Genomic DNA, 15898 nt, shown 5'->3' on the forward strand with positions numbered 1-15898 from the left:
AGGACAGGAAATATGACCTCAGATGGCTCATGGGGGGGAAGGGGAGGAAGTCTGCTGACCTCAGAAGACTCATGGGGGAGGACCAGTGATAGATAATAGGAAAGGCTATGCTCCAATTGGAATGTACATCCTGTGTATAGGCACTCCCCATTGCATTGTGCGGTGGGAGGGGATTGACTTTATTCATGTGGGGGGCATGTGTGTATTTTTAATAAAACAGAGAGCTGGGTCTGAAACCAGCCCTTATGTGAATTGCAACACCATCCTGAGAGTGTCGTTTGATCATTCTAGGGTAACGGAGCTCCACCCCCACATCTCAACAGAAGCTAAAAGTAGTTGGATGGGCAGGAATCGTGTAGTTTAGCTGCAGTCGTGGTAAGCGAGATTCGCACAGCTTTATGGGGGATTTCTGCGCATCCAACTGCGAGTACTCACGGTAAGGAGAAATTCGTTAAAGCGAATTTCCAAGACAGTTTGGCAAGCCTGGTGGATACTAACGCGTATTCTTGCATATCTAACCCAGTACGAGGGGGGAATAGCCATCATGAACTAGCAAAAAGTATGCCGGCACATTTCAGGTCTCTCTGCCATTAAGAGGATCGCTTTTTGCGTGTTCATGTGGCTGATTTCGCTCTCGGTTAGCTAACAAGAATTACCGCTTAGCAAGGACCTAGTTTTTTGTCCTAAACTCTTGATTTGTGGGTGAAAGACAAGGGTTTGTCTCTGCGGAGAGCAGCAGAGGGGTGGGTTTGGTTGGCTGGATTTGATCAAGTTTAAAAATCTTCCAACCAAAAATTAAACGGGTATATGTTTTAGCGGGTAAAAGTTGTTGCATAGTGTTAGGTAAGTATTTGCGGGTTGTAGGTACTGTGGCAATTGCTCTACCCCCCTCCACGTGAGGTAATTATTACAGTGCTGAAAGGTTTAGGTTAATTGTTAACTGTTGAAAGATCTTTGTATGTAGTCTGTGCAATGTTTTGTGGTACTACTGCTCCCAGCAAGCATGCAGCAGGGGGTCCTTTCTGTTTGGTACTACTGCTCCCAGCAAGCATGCAGCAGGGGGTCCTTTCTGTTACATGTGCATGTTAGTGTGATATGTTGGTGTTTTATGTCTGTTCTGTGATCGTGCCAAATTGTGTTGTATGTGTGCTGTATATTGTTGTGTAATTGTCCAGTGTATGTTCTGTCCAAAAGTCTGTTTTATGTAAGAGGTTAGAGGCAATTTTGAGGCTAGAGTCTGCCGTGTGCTCCTCTGTGGGGGGCCATTCTAGTGTTACCATGTGCTTCCCTGTGGGGGGTCATTCTAGTATCTACCATGTGCTCCTCTGTGGGGGTCATTTTCTTGACTAACCACATGGACTCCTTTTGTTTGGTGGCCATTTTGTTGGCTACCATGTGCTTTCCCTGTTGGTGGCCATTTTGTTGAATACCACATGTGCAGTAATCTCTATGCAATGTGTATGCAGCTTTCTATATGCATTTGACCCATTTTATGTTTTTAATCCAAATTTTTTACAGTTTCATTTGTTTCCTTTTAGCTTTAAATTTGCGTATTGCCAGCCAATTTAAAGTGTGTTAAGCGAGTTTTCCCTTCACGTGTTCCACATTTAGTGAGCGCGGTGAAGTCTGGGTTTTTGCACATAGATTTCTTGTATAGTGATTGTGTTTTTCTTGTGTTTTTCCTGTTAAAAGTAGTTCCTTATTGTAAAGCGGGTTTGTTTTAAGCTGCTGTGTCACGTGTTTCGCGTCCAGCAGACTTTTTGTGTAAACGGTTCTAGGTGGTTGCAGTGAAGATTGCGTGTGTAGCGCAGATCGTTTAGCGGTGCTGGTATGAGTGATTTTTGCGTCAGCAACAAGGTTACTTTTGGCGCAGTTTTTCGGTTTACCTCTGTGTAATTGTTTTACTGTGAAACGTCCCGTGTTTTTCATAAGGATCCACTTTGTCCTTTTTAACAGTTTTTCAGGTTGAAAAAGGGTTTTTCTGTGTGTATTAGGAAAGTTTTTTCTTTACACAAAGTTCCTAAAGGTCAGTTAGCAGGTTTCTGCCCAACCAGTGACCCCTAAGTAACATCCAAGAACCCCTCTTTTTTGTTTTGACTTGTGTTAGCTACTGTGTGCAGGGAGAGAAAAGCCACTTTCATCATTGTGCGGTGTGGCCTGCCAAACACAGTGGGTGATGAGAACCACATAAATTACGCTGTGTGAGTGGGCGGTCCAGGGAAGTATAACACTTAGCCTGGTTACCACAAACACTTCGGGTGGTCAGGATCACATAAATTGCGCTGTGGGAGTGGGAGGTGTGCTCTCAGTCTGACCGCCACTTGATGCGCTTCGGGTGATCGATAAGTATCACATAAATTACGCTGTGCTGGGAAAGTGGTGGAATCAGGCCTCTCGGTAGGATCCCACCGAGTGCTCCAGGGGGTAAACAGGTACCCGGACGCGGGATATATACCAGTGACTAGTCACGATGGGCAGTAGTCAGTCCATGAAGAGAGAGGGGGAACCAGCCCTCTTCAGGGTAAGGACAGCTGCACAACTGATGAAGGTGAGTTTGGGGGGGAAGTCTACAGAACCCCTCAAAAGGTGGAATAAATGGTCGAAGGGTACCAGATGGGAAATTCCCCAGGAAGGTACCTTTGACGCATGGAGGTGGGAAAAATTCATCTCTGAATTTGAACCACGGATGCAGGCGTCAGAACTAGAGATCGCACAGCTATGGCTTCACAGGTCAATCCAATTAGGGAAGCAGGGCATACATAAACTGGTGTCTGTCCGGAAGAACCAGGTGATGTATACCTGGCCTCCAGAGGGAATAAAACAGGAGGATCCAGTGTCAGAGGTGGAGGAAGCTCTTTCAGGGCTGACTCTACTAAGGCAGGCAGGATCAGGGTCTGCTGGGGTTCCCGAACAACCAACAGTGGCTGAGATAAGTATAACTGCACCTGTCTCTTCTGTTAGTGACATCACTCTTGATGTACCTTCTGTGTCTTCTGTATCTATGCCTCAGCCTCTACCTCTACCTCTACCTCTCCCTTCTTCTTGCTTCACCCCAGCTCCTTCTGTTTCCAACTATGAAGCCTACTCAACAACCGATTTGCAGACTATCTGTGAATCAAGGGGAATAGACACCCGGTTAAGAAACAGGGCGGATTGCATCAAAGCGCTACAAACCACTGATCAGACCCCTGCCCCCCAGCTATACCCTGATCTGAGGGACCTCAAACCTGAAGGTGCAGTAAGCGAGGTGGTTAATCTAAGCCCACCGATGAAGCTGGGCCAGCCCTTGCACTCTTCCCAGACCGAGGCCTATCCAGTCAGAGTGCAGCAATTTGAAGGTCCTCCCAATGCACAGGGGGAACGGACTTTAGGGGAACGGGTAGTTTGGCATGTCCCCTTCACCCCGGCAGAGATCCGCACTATTCTGGCTGAGCTCCCGGACTATCGAGTCAATCCGAGAGGATTTGCTCGAATGTTTGGACAAAACCAGTTCAGCTATGGTATGAGCGGGTCAGATTGTGCACAGATCCTACGGGCAAAGGTGGGCATGGAAGTGGCCAGTACAGTGATTGCAGGGTGCTCTACAACCACTCATGAGGAGATGACTTCAGGGGGCAAAGAGTTCTGTACACAGCTAAAGGCAAAGCTTCCAGAAATGTATGGTGCTACCTCTACTACGGACATGATGAAGCTCACCCAGGGTCCTAATGAGGAAAGTGCCTGCTTCTGGCGCCGTCTCAAGCAGACGGCACTGGATGCGGATCTGGAAGTTGGACCTGATGCTCCAACTGAAGGGGTAAAGGTGACCGCGACGCACATTCTGTTGCGGGCCAAATTTTTGGAAGGCATCAATATTAAAATTCGGGAAAGGCTGGTTCTGGCCCGACCCGAATATAATGAGATGTCTATCCCTGCTATCCTTTCCACTCTTGCGGCAATAGAGAGGGAAATGGATAGAAGAAAACAAGACAAGGCCAAAGTTCTTATGTCCCAGACCCCACACGAAAAACCAAGGGATCTGGGTCACAGGAAGGATAGGCCCCCACCCAGGTGCTTCCAGTGCCACCAAATGGGGCACATGAGGAGGAGCTGTCCCTAATTACCTAAAGGTCGGTGGCAGTTCATTCCTGATGAGTCCTCCGCCCCTATGACCACCATGGTAAGTAACTCCTATGAATTCTCATAGGAAGTTGACAAATCGGTGTCGGCCCAGATCCATCTTTTTCTAGAGGAATTAAAATATCCCCTCCCTTGCCTCACCGACACCGGTGCAGCAAGAACGGTCCTGCGAAAACAGGACATCCAAGGCAAGGTACCCCTCTCAGGGGAAAGCCCTCCTAACCCCTACTAACCTCACTATCAAACGATGCACTATTCTTAACCCAGCTTCTCTTCTTCCTGTGTTGGAAGATGAGAAGGGGGGGGAGGACAGCAATGACAGTGCTGAATTTTGCAACACGACTAACAATACAAACACCTCTTCTGCTAACATGTCTTCTTTGTCCACTATTAACCTCTCTTCCAAAGGACACGACTGCATTTCTTTGGTGGAACTGGAGTCAGCGGCGACACACCCCATATCATCCCGAGAGTAACGGTAAGGTTGAACGTCTTCCGATACCCAAAAACCTTGGCCTGAGTGTCCCCCCATTGCCCCCTATTCCATCCGGAATGCCCCTCGGCAACCACATGGGCTGTCACCCTACGAGGTGTTGTTTGGGGGACCTCCCAAAAACAGGGTTGTACTTTCCTCAACAGTTGTCATCTTTGCATTCACAGCTTACAGGTTATGTGCAATCTCTGCAACGGGAGCTGCAGAAGATACACCATCGGGTTCGCGAATCGCTCCCCGATCCAAATGCAATAACAGGTGTTCTTTCTATTGAGCCAGGTGATTGGGTCGTCCTAAAGAAACATCAAAGAACCGGACTCGAGCCACGGTTCACCGGACCATACCAAGTCCAGCTGATGACACCTACCTCACTCAAGCTCGAGGGACGAGACAACTGGGTGCACGCAAGCCACTGCAAGAAGCTTTTCAGCTACACCAGAGAATGAGGGGTGTCATTTTCCTTTTTCTTTTTGTTTGTATGTCATACATGTGTGTGAACGGAGGAAAAGACGGCAGATACCCCAACCTTTTATTTAAAATGCACCTGCGTTTAGCCAGAACCGCCAAGAAAACCAACTGTTGGGTATGCTCTAAGCCCCCACCCAGTCATCACATGTCCGCAATGGCCGCTGTTCATGCCCTATATGACATCCGCGTCGGCATGAAAAAGCAAGGGACCCCTGGTCAGCCCCCACGTAGACATTTGTCGGTAGAACTTAATGACACATTTTTAGCAGGTAACATCAGTTTCAGCACCAATATTAGCTCTAGCTCCTGTAGGACCCTCGTCAGTCCATTATGGGTAACTGGGCAGCTAGGCAGCCCTCAGGTGTGCTTTAACATCAGCTTTGGCACAGGTAACAAGTTTGTTGGGACTACCACCTGCGAGGGAGGTATCACTGTCAATCTGACTAACCAGACTTCCCTTCTGAGTAACCACACTGACCGACCAGACCACGTTTGTTGGAAGGACGGATGTGATGCGCAGACTGAGGGAGCAATCCCCCAGTCTGTGCAACTGTTGCTCAGTGCCAGAGGCCGAACGAGGAACTCCTCCTGCTCTGCTCTGACAGGTCCATACTATTTTCTTTGTGGTTCGGCAGCCTATAAAACATTTCCCCAGAACGCGAAAGGTTCGTGTGCCCTCATAAAGCTAGTCCCAGCATCCTATGTAGTGATGGATCATGAAGAGTTGATGGTCCACAAGAAGGTAAGGATGGCAGGGAGAGTTCGCAGAGAGCTGTTCTCTGAGGGCGACCAGGCATGGGCTTGGTTCCCCTCATGGACAGGACGGGGAATAGAACTTATGAAGCGCCTGAACAATTTTTCTGTCATCGTGGATAGTATGTTTAACGAGACCGTAGAGGCTGTCAGAGAAATTGCCCAAGAACAACGGCAGATGGGAATTTTAGTGCTTCAGGAGAAGATGGCCCTTGATTATCTTTTAGCCGCCAAAGGGGGGTTCTGTGAGTTCATCGGAAAAGATTGTTGTACTTGGATAGAAGACACCGATGACAAGGTCCAGGCCCATATGGACAAAGTTAGTGAACTACAGGGAAAAGCTAGAGCTATAGCTAGTGAGGGTTGGAATCCGTTCAAGGGTTTGGGAGGATTGGGAGATTTCCTGTTCTCCATCGGATCTTGGTTGAAGGAAGTGGGAGTGTATGTCCTGATGCTTCTCTTTTTCATCTGCCTTTTATATGCCGCGGTGAGATGTTCCTTTTGCCTCATCGACCGTGTAAGCCAAGCTCGGGCAGACGACCACATCTCCATGCCCGCTCCTGGGATCCCACTCCAACCACTGATCGGAGGAAGACCTCACCAACCAACCACCTTCTCTACAGATTACGTCCTGGCTTCCCTCTAATTTATCTCCCTGAAGACCCCATTCTCCAAGACCTTCAAGCAAGCTTCAAGCCTCATCATGGTTTGTGTCTGCGATTTGGAAAACTGTCTGGGTCGAGACCAGCCTTGTGTGGCCCCGTCTGCAGGGGCAATTTGAGAATCTGTTGCTGGATCTCCCCAGACCACCGTGGGATCACAAGCCTTATTCATACCACAAGTCTGTTTGTGGTTTTTGCAAGAGCCTTCCTGTAGTGAAGGTTCCAACGCTCTTGAGGATCATTGCTTCAATCAAGCCTGTTTGCGTCGAGTCTGCGTCGGGTCTTTGTTGTTTCAGGTACCCCGTGGAGCTTTATTCTCAGGGACAACTACAGGAACTCTTTGAGGTTTGAGACTACACCCATCAAGCTGAAGAAGATCAAGAAGGGACACGAGGAGAATATGATAAAACAGGAGGGAATGTCATGGAAATTTTGTATTGTTGGTCGAACTTTAAATGTGTCATATATTCGTGTTATTCATATGTCTCTCGTGTGGCTTAATTAAAGCTCTGAAGGCTGCAATTGGGCCATGCGCATGTACAATGTATGTATTACAGTACTCAGCTTGGTAATGGATGAGATGGCAGATCTGCGCTTATAGACCGGCGTGTATACCACCACGGCATTCGATGCGAATGTCGCTGGCAGTAGACCGTGGGCCTGTATCCACATATCAGCAGCATAGTACCACATGGGCTTCATAACGCAAGGCGCCAAGCGGTGTGAACTCCACGTGTAGGCTTATGCATATCTTACAACCCATTACCAACTTGAAACTGTATCTTGGATGGATGTGTTTTAATAAAGATCGTATCGGGCCCATCCAGGTACAGACTGATATTTTTAGGGAATGCTTGTACAAAGAATTTACATACCAATAGAAGCTAGTAGGACAGGAAATATGACCTCAGATGGCTCATGGGGGGGAAGGGGAGGAAGTCTGCTGACCTCAGAAGACTCATGGGGGAGGACCAGTGATAGATAATAGGAAAGGCTATGCTCCAATTGGAATGTACATCCTGTGTATAGGCACTCCCCATTGCATTGTTCGGTGGGAGGGGATTGACTTTATTCATGTGGGGGGCATGTGTGTATTTTTAATAAAACAGAGAGTTGAGTCTGAAACCAGCCCTTATGTGAATTGCAACACCATCCTGAGAGTGTCGTTTGATCATTCTAGGGTAACGGAGCTCCACCCCCACATCTCAACAGAAGCTAAAAGTAGTTGGATGGGCAGGAATCGTGTAGTTTAGCTGCAGTCGTGGTAAGCGAGATTCGCACAGCTTTATGGGGGATTTCTGCGCATCCAACTGCGAGTACTCACGGTAAGGAGAAATTCGTTAAAGCGAATTTCCAAGACAATACACATGCTAGAATAGTGTCTGAATGGATCAATATCTTCGATCAGATCAGCACTATACCAGTGTTCACAATAGTATACTGTCCCCTAAAACGCAGTGTTAGCGGGGATCAGCCCTGGCACCTGCCAGCACCTGCGTTTAGCCCCTATGCTTACCCCCCCTTCTCCCCAAGCAAGTGTAGTGTCAATAGGTCACTGCCACTTGATACATTGTACACAAAACCGCAGTGTTTGCAGAATCAAGCCTGATCTCTGTTAGCACTTGCCGGTAAATTTTGATGACTCTCATATACAGCAGAGTGCCAGTACTAGTGCTGCTCTACCTCATGGTGAACTGTTGAGCACCAGCAGCCTAGTACATCCTGGTCTTTCACATACCAGCACTGCTGTATCACTTGGTGATGTGGCGAGTCCCATAAGTGCAGTACAAGCTGGTGTGGTGGCGAGCACAAGTAGTGTCCCGCAACCACCAAGAATTTGCATACAGGCCCGTAGAGCCAATAGTATCCTTCCGGATGTGCTTGCAAATCCCGATTGGCAGCCCACAAATTCTTCAGCACCCATACTTTCCCCATTCACTGCCCAACCAAGAATTCAGATGGAATCAGAAAATTTAACTATTCCCCTTGATTTTTTGGAGCTGTTTTTCACAGAAGATCTGTATGCATTGACTGTGGATCAAAGCAATTTATATGCACAACAATTTATCGCTGCCAACCCAAATTCGAACCTTGCCAGACCATTCCCATGGAAACCCAATACAATTTCTGAATTTACATTTTTTTGTGCCTAACCCTCAACATGGACATTACTGAAAAACAATGAATTACGGTTATATTGGTCCACAGATCCGATTAATCATATGCCCGTGTTCTCTGCTGTCATGGCAAGGCATAGATATGAGAGTATAATGTGTATTATGCATTTCAATGACGACACACTCTGTCGTCCTCGGGGTGACCCTGAATTTGACTGGATCCACAAAATTCCTCCGCTCATAAATCACCTTAACCAAAAATTTGCAGATGTCTATACTCCACAGCAAAACATCTCCATTAATGAATCCTTCATTAATTTTTCTGGCCGCCTTGCATTCAAACTATTTCTCCCCAGCAAGTGTGCCAGATATGGGGTCAAGATGTAGAAGACCTGTGAGAGGGCAACAGGCTATACATATAAGTTTCGGATTTACGAGAGAAAAGATAGTGACGTGGAGCCCCCCGAATGCCCAGACTACATGGGGAGTAGTGGCAAGATAGTTTGGGGCTTGGTGTCATCCTTTCTCCATATGGGGTTCCACTTATACATGGACAATTTTTATTCAAGTGTGCCACTATTTAGACATTTGTACAATCTTGGAATTGGTGCATGTGGCACCATACGACCTAATGTGTGCCCACCATTAGAAGTGGGTGGATATAGGGCAGTATATTCTAATGGTGGGCATACCACACACTTTTTCTGGCAGAGATTTCTTCTCTTTTTTTCATTTAGCCCACAGGCTGCATACAGAAAAAAAAAGAACATAGCATATATACACAACAAGGACCAGCGACAAACTGGTACATCCCTGGACTTTGAATGGTTATACCAGGATGATACCTGCAGCTGCATGCATCATCCTGGTATAATTTTTTTCAGCCGATTGGCTTTCATGTTAAATAAATCCTAGTGGCTAATTAGCTGCAAGTTTGCTTTTACAAGCAGCGGGAGATGATGCCCCCCTTCCCCCACTGCCTTCCACGGCCTTCTCGGGCAGTCCCGTGCCATTGGGGGAACCTGAGAATGCAGCTGTTGTTTCTGGGGAGCTGACCATAGAGCTAATTGAAAACCAGAATGTTGCCAATCATCTCTATAGTCTAAGAAATTGGAAGCTACGAGCATTTCATCACTTCAGTTTCGCAGGATATAAATAGCGCCATTTGTAAATTGGGAAAGCATCTAATCACACCGATCTTGGTTTGATTAGACAATGTAAGGGCAGAGGAGATATCTACAGTCTGGTAGACCCCAGATTTCTCAAAAAAGAATATATGACAATGCCCAGAGTAATTTTTGGAACCCCTAGAGGGGCATTTATTAAAGGAACCATTGATGTTTGAATGCCCTCTATTGAAATATCTATATTAACCACTCTGGACTGATACTCCTTTACCAATACACCAATGTTTTTCCACATCTACAGTGAAGAGAATTTTTTCTGAACTTCCTCATGGTAATTCACATTAACTTATCTCATGGAACTTTAGCACCATCAGTATTTACTTCTCATTATTTAATATTTATTCACTTTTAGAGTCACTTCTTACTGTGGATTCATTTCCACTTATGTTGGCTATCCATGAAGGTTTATACCCAATATGCACATAGTATGGCACAGTCATTGAGAAGGTAAAGAGAGATATACTGTATACTCAATTAATCTGAATATGTGCATCCTATTAGGCTGATGTCAAGATTATCATCTCCAGTCTCCTTTGTATTCATCATTATCCATTATTTAATCCCTAAGAGTTCATTCATTTTTACTGTGGTGTTCATGAAGGAACATTTAAAGAAGGAAATGATTCCACTAGGCTACTATATATGGAACCTCACTGCAAATGAATACAGAAAGGAAACTCCATTGCCTCATATTGGTCATTTCATTTTTTTTCAGCCGTTTTTGAAGACGTTGAACGGTTCTTTATTTTAATTCTTTGATTTTAATGTGATTGCAACATGTTCACTCTGTCAACGTCAACCTTTTTCATGATCTAAGTGATCGAATAAATACAATATCGCATTTAGATTTGTAGTAATCTATGACTCCGCATAGGATTTGATTAACCACTTCCCAGACGGTTTTGCACTAGTCAACTCCCATTTTATGCATGTTCTAGTATTTTTAGGTTTATAATCAACACTTTTATACAAGTGAGTCGGAGATACTATTAAGATACGACTATCGTACCAGTTTGGATGGCATTTTTTCTTTCCTGACTTCTCCACTTTATCACCTGCATGTTTTAAAGAAGCTTGAAGAGTCCAAATATTTTGGAGTTTATACACCTGTGAACTTTTTTCTTTGGACTAGTTTTATGATTCTTCTTTTTTTGATTTCACATTTTGTATTTTATTATTTAAATGTTTTTGTCACATATATGAATGTTGATTTATCACATCACTTGTCACCTATAAATATTTGTCCCACATTCTGGGATTATCACAGCACTTGTTACCTTGTGGAAATTTTGTCCCACATTTTGGGATTCACAGATGTCACTGTTTCTTCACCAAATATTCTGGCATATTTAAAGCCTGTTGGTTACATTTTCTTGTGATGATCTTGATCCCATTTATAGGGGTACACTTTTATTTTATACATATATTGTTTTCACATCATTGTTAGTCCATTTGGACTTGGTTCAGTTTCACTATTTTTCATCATTGTTTATGCGTTTTTTCTTTTAGATCGGCTGAAGGATCATTTCACTTTATGATTATATTTATTCACCTTATATATATTTGTATGATTTGTCACTTTCTAAGTGTTTTTCAATTTTGTTATTGGGTTTATATGATTGATATTTAAGTTTATTTAGGGTAGCGCTGCACCAATACATCAATTCTAGCACTAGACCTCTGTAAATCTAAAATGGTAGCTTGTAAAGGCTTTTAAAACGTTGCCTATGAATATTAAAAACATATGCAGTTTGTCACCATTGCACAGGGCATGCACAGTTTTAAAGCATGTCATGTTTGGTATCTATTTACTCGGCATACCATCGTCTTTTAAATGTTACCACAAAATTGGCCAAATATTGTGTTTTTCTGCATTAAAAAAAGTGAATTTTAAAATAAATTACATTTGAAAAATCGCTGCGTGAGTACTATGTGACATAAAAAATTGCAGCACCCACCATTTTATTCACTAGGGTGTTGCTTTAAAAAAATATATAATGTTTGGGGGTTTAAATGAATTTTCTAGCAAAAAATACTGATTTGTTTCATGTGAACAAGTGTCAGAAACGGCTTGGTCTTCAGGTGGTTAGAAGAGTGAATGATGTGTGGCATAAACTTATAATGCTGGGCATAAAATGCCCCCACCCCCCAAAATGACCCCTTTTTGGAAACTAGACACCCCAAACTATTTGCTGAGAGGCATGTTGAATCAATAGAAGAATTTTTTTTTTTGCCACAAGTTTTTGGAAAATGACAAAACAAATGTGTTTTTTTTTACACAAAATTGTCACCTAAATGATTTATTGCGCACACATGCTATGGGTATATGTGGAATTACTCCCCAAAATACATTCTGCTGCTTCTCCTGAGTATGGGGTACCACATGTGAGAGACTTTTTGGCAGTCTAGCCAAGTACAGGGCCCCAAAATCCAATAAGCACCTTCAGGCTTTTAAAGGACTTTATTTCCTCATTACACTTCCTGACTACCTATCACAGTTTCGGAGGCCCTGAAATGCCAGGCTAGCACCAACCCCCCCCCCCCCCCCCAAATGACCCCTTTTTGGAAAGTAGACATCCCAAGGAACTTGATAAGAAACATGAATATTTTGCAGATCTTGTTTGTTGCCACAAGTTTTTGGAAAATGAAGAAAGAATACAAAAATGTATTTTTTTTCGGTAGATTAACTTCGGTAGGGTACATTCAGCCTGCCCATACATGGTTTATATCTCAGTCAGTTCCTGCTGAACTGGCCAAGATTCGAACCGTCTATGGCCAACTTAAGTCTTATTGAAGCCAATTGAGCCTACCCGTTATCATTATGAACTTCTAGCTTGGACTTCACCACTCTGGAGTTTACTGGTTTGTTTTGCGCTGTAAAAGATTTGATTTATTGTTGTGATGTTATCACTCAGCTTAGTTTTAGCTCACAACGCTAGACCATTCAGAAAATATGCCATTAATCATCACCCTCTGTACGTGCTCCTGCATCTAGTTTTCTATCTAGCCAATGGCAAAAGATCATAATTTGCTGATTAAGCTTTTACAGGGTACTGTAAAAAAAGTCATAGCAAAATCTAGATACACTAAGTCCACAGACCTTCTCTATCCAAATTACAGCTTACCTCCTCATTGAATGTTAAAACATTGGTTTGGCAAGAATGATATTTCATAAATCCATATTGGTTACCAATAATTATACTAGTTTTATCAGCAAATTCTTGGATATGGCCCTATATCATTCCTTTCAATAGTTTGCATACTATTGATATCGGGTTGATGTGTCTATAACTCCCAGGTATATATCTCAGCCCCTTTAGAATACAAATACCTTGTGTGCTTTTGCCAATCAGATGGTACCATTCCAGTCAGTAAACCTGTTCCCTAATATTTTAATATTTCCAACTGTACTGTGATGGAAACTAAAATGGCTTTTAGCAAACTTAATTTTATTGTTTTAAGTTAATAGGTTTTAAACCAGCTGTTTCTTACAGCATAATATGAAACCTATATTTATCAGCTAAACATTTAATACAAGTTGCTCTAGGATACTGGACTCACCAGGCATTATGGGTTTCTTGAGAGATAACACATCAATTATATCTTTTCCTGACTGAAACTCCAAGAGTCCTTTCTGAACAGAACAGCTAGGAAGTAGGAAGGGAGGTGACAAGTCAATTCTCTATTATTCAGTTGAAGGCGTAAATATAAGCTACAGCTATTGAGTTCTGCAAACAACATGTTATTTCACAGAGCAGCTAAGAACAGACAAGTAGACACATGAAAGAGAGCCTCAAGCTCTATCTGCTGAGTTTAAATGTAACTATGAAATATTCTTATGCAATATCTCAGATTTTTCTCACCCTAGAGATGAAAATATAGTGTTAACAAACATATTTTTAATCCTGGAGGTAAAAGGTAAATAAAGAAAATGCACACTATTAATTTCTTTTAAGCCCCAGTTCATACTGGTGTGGCTTTGAAATCGCTCTACTTCACCGCAATTTCAAAGCCGCATATAAGTGTGATTAGCACTGCCAATTTCATTGCGTCTTGCAACTTCATATAACAGAAGTCTATGCAAGCCTCAATGAAATCAGCAAACAAGTAGTGTAGGAACCTTTTTCATAATGAACTGTTCCATTGCCGGCAATGGGGTGCGACCTGTCATGGAATTTGGGACTGTCAAATTGCATGACAAGTGGCACCAGTGTGAACTGGGGCTTAAACTCCACTAGAAATAGTAAAAAGAAAGCTGTCTTTTTTTTTTTTTTGTGCTTTCTCTGTCCCATTGGGGAGATTTCCATTCCTGTCCTCCAGGCACAGCAAGCTGGATGAAAAATCCCTCACATAAAATTGTCCCCAGAACCGCGAGATTTCACCCATTTCTATGACATCTGTAAAAATGTGCAATTCCAATCACTTTCTGTGCCAGTGAGAGTGGTGGCCAGGAAAAGTAGTTCTGAGGGTGAATCTCCCCAGTGGAGTCATAGGTGACAATAAAAAGCTGAGACTGATTCTAACACACTATCCAAAGGTTTGGGCTTCAGATAGACTTTAAATTAAAATAGCGCACTAATTACTAATAATTAAGTTAATTACTACACCTCCACTATTTGATTGGTTTTGCGTCTGAACTCCTGAGAGATGGCTTTCTTCTTTTGTATATAACATGCAAAAAAGATTTTACATTAATATACTTTCAATAAACATACAAACAACTTAGAGGGGGAAGAGAAGAGCACATGTTCAGGGCAATTTTGCCAATTCTTGTAATTTAACACAAAAATATGCAGTACATGTTTGTTACAAGGAGTGCCAATGAGTCGAGACCTAAAATGGTCATAGTTTTCTAAGAGATTGAAAAATCTGTTTTTCTCCCTAATTTGAAAGAACTTAAAACATTTTTTAAAATAAATTAAATGCTTTCTTATACAGGCCCTGTAAGCGTTTCCTTAAAATCTTGAGATTTATATTGTTCCTTTCTTTTTCCAACTGCAGCTTTTTAGTCTGTATTAGATTGTAAATTATAGCTACTAAGCTATTGATCGGCCAGTTGCAATTTTACTAAACTAAAGGAATTTGGCTTCACATGGCCATGCTTTGAGATAGGCAGGTGGGGCTTGAAGATCCTGCCTGGGTTCACTTTAAAATGGATTAAAGCGGTCCTAAACCCAAAAACAAAATTTATGTTTAAAGAAAAAAAGTTTATTCAACTATTAAGCATGTTATTGTTCTCAATACATTCATATGCGTGGATGCCATAGCATTTACTAACTCTATTTTGGTTCAATATGGATTGGTGTTATGCATATGATATCAGTGACAAAGGTTGCTGCCGATCTTTCTATCTATTGAGTCCTACCAGAGAGACCTCTGGTTGCTATGTCCATGTGTTATGAGGATTTTCTGCTCACATTTCCACGCACTGCAAATGTAACGTAGGTTTCATTTGTCTAACAATGTGAGAGAAACCCGTTACTCTCTATACTATGTTTTGTATTATTGTACTCTTGCTATTTTCAATCAAAAGATTGAAATATAAACTTTTAAGCATAAAACACACACAAACTGGGAGTGGACAAAAAGTATTTGTACTTAAAAGCAAACATTTATCACATTGCAGCTTACCTATCATAAATGTTGCAGCTACATTAGTTTTCCTTTTTTAGGCTCTTTCCTTTATTTTCACCTGGCAATAAGTCTGTTATTTTCAGCTTACTTTAACTGACCAAGCTGTCCAGAGAAAGTGGCAGTTAGAGGGTTGAATCAATCCACTTAACACCTACAGGGGTGCTTTTCATGGGCCACCTTTATGCATTTGTGTGAAGCCTTTTTCACAAAAGGAAAAATCTGTTGTTGTAACTGCTTATAAAATGTTGGTGGAAGTGTTAGTTGGAAGTGTCAGCCACTGACTCTCTGCCTGCCCCTCCAGTGCTCACTAGAGTGCTGGGCTGTGCAGGGGGTGGAAGTGGCTGGCTCAGGCTCTTAGTGGCACTCTGAGAGTGTTAGCCAGCTGCCGTTCAGGCATCTGGGTGGATTTCAACATTAAAGTCTGGAACCCTGCAGAGTCTGGGCTGGCTGAATGATGTCAGCTGA

At 43.0% G+C, this 15898-nt stretch overlaps 1 protein-coding gene across 1 annotated transcript; it reads left to right on the top strand.

The window, feature by feature from the left end:
- The first annotated feature begins 1570 nt into the window (after positions 1-1570).
- On the top strand, positions 1571-8136 carry LOC149464660 (uncharacterized). Its single transcript, XM_089674256.1, has 2 exons — positions 1571-4597; positions 4892-8136. The coding sequence occupies exon 1, from the start codon at positions 2471-2473 to the stop codon at positions 4097-4099; it is 1629 nt and encodes a 542-aa protein (XP_089530382.1). The 5' UTR covers positions 1571-2470; the 3' UTR covers positions 4100-4597; positions 4892-8136.
- Positions 8137-15898: the final 7762 nt, after the last annotated feature.

This window comes from Staurois parvus, unplaced genomic scaffold (genome assembly GCF_062004578.1).
Source record: "Staurois parvus isolate SC_StPar_1 unplaced genomic scaffold, SC_StPar_1.0 ptg000149l, whole genome shotgun sequence".
NCBI classification, from domain to species: Eukaryota; Metazoa; Chordata; class Amphibia; order Anura; family Ranidae; genus Staurois; species Staurois parvus.

Bases quoted from the DNA above. Each gene is read 5' to 3' on its own strand.
- LOC149464660 (XM_089674256.1), top strand. From the start codon at position 2,471: ATGGGCAGTAGTCAGTCCATGAAGAGAGAGGGGGAACCAGCCCTCTTC.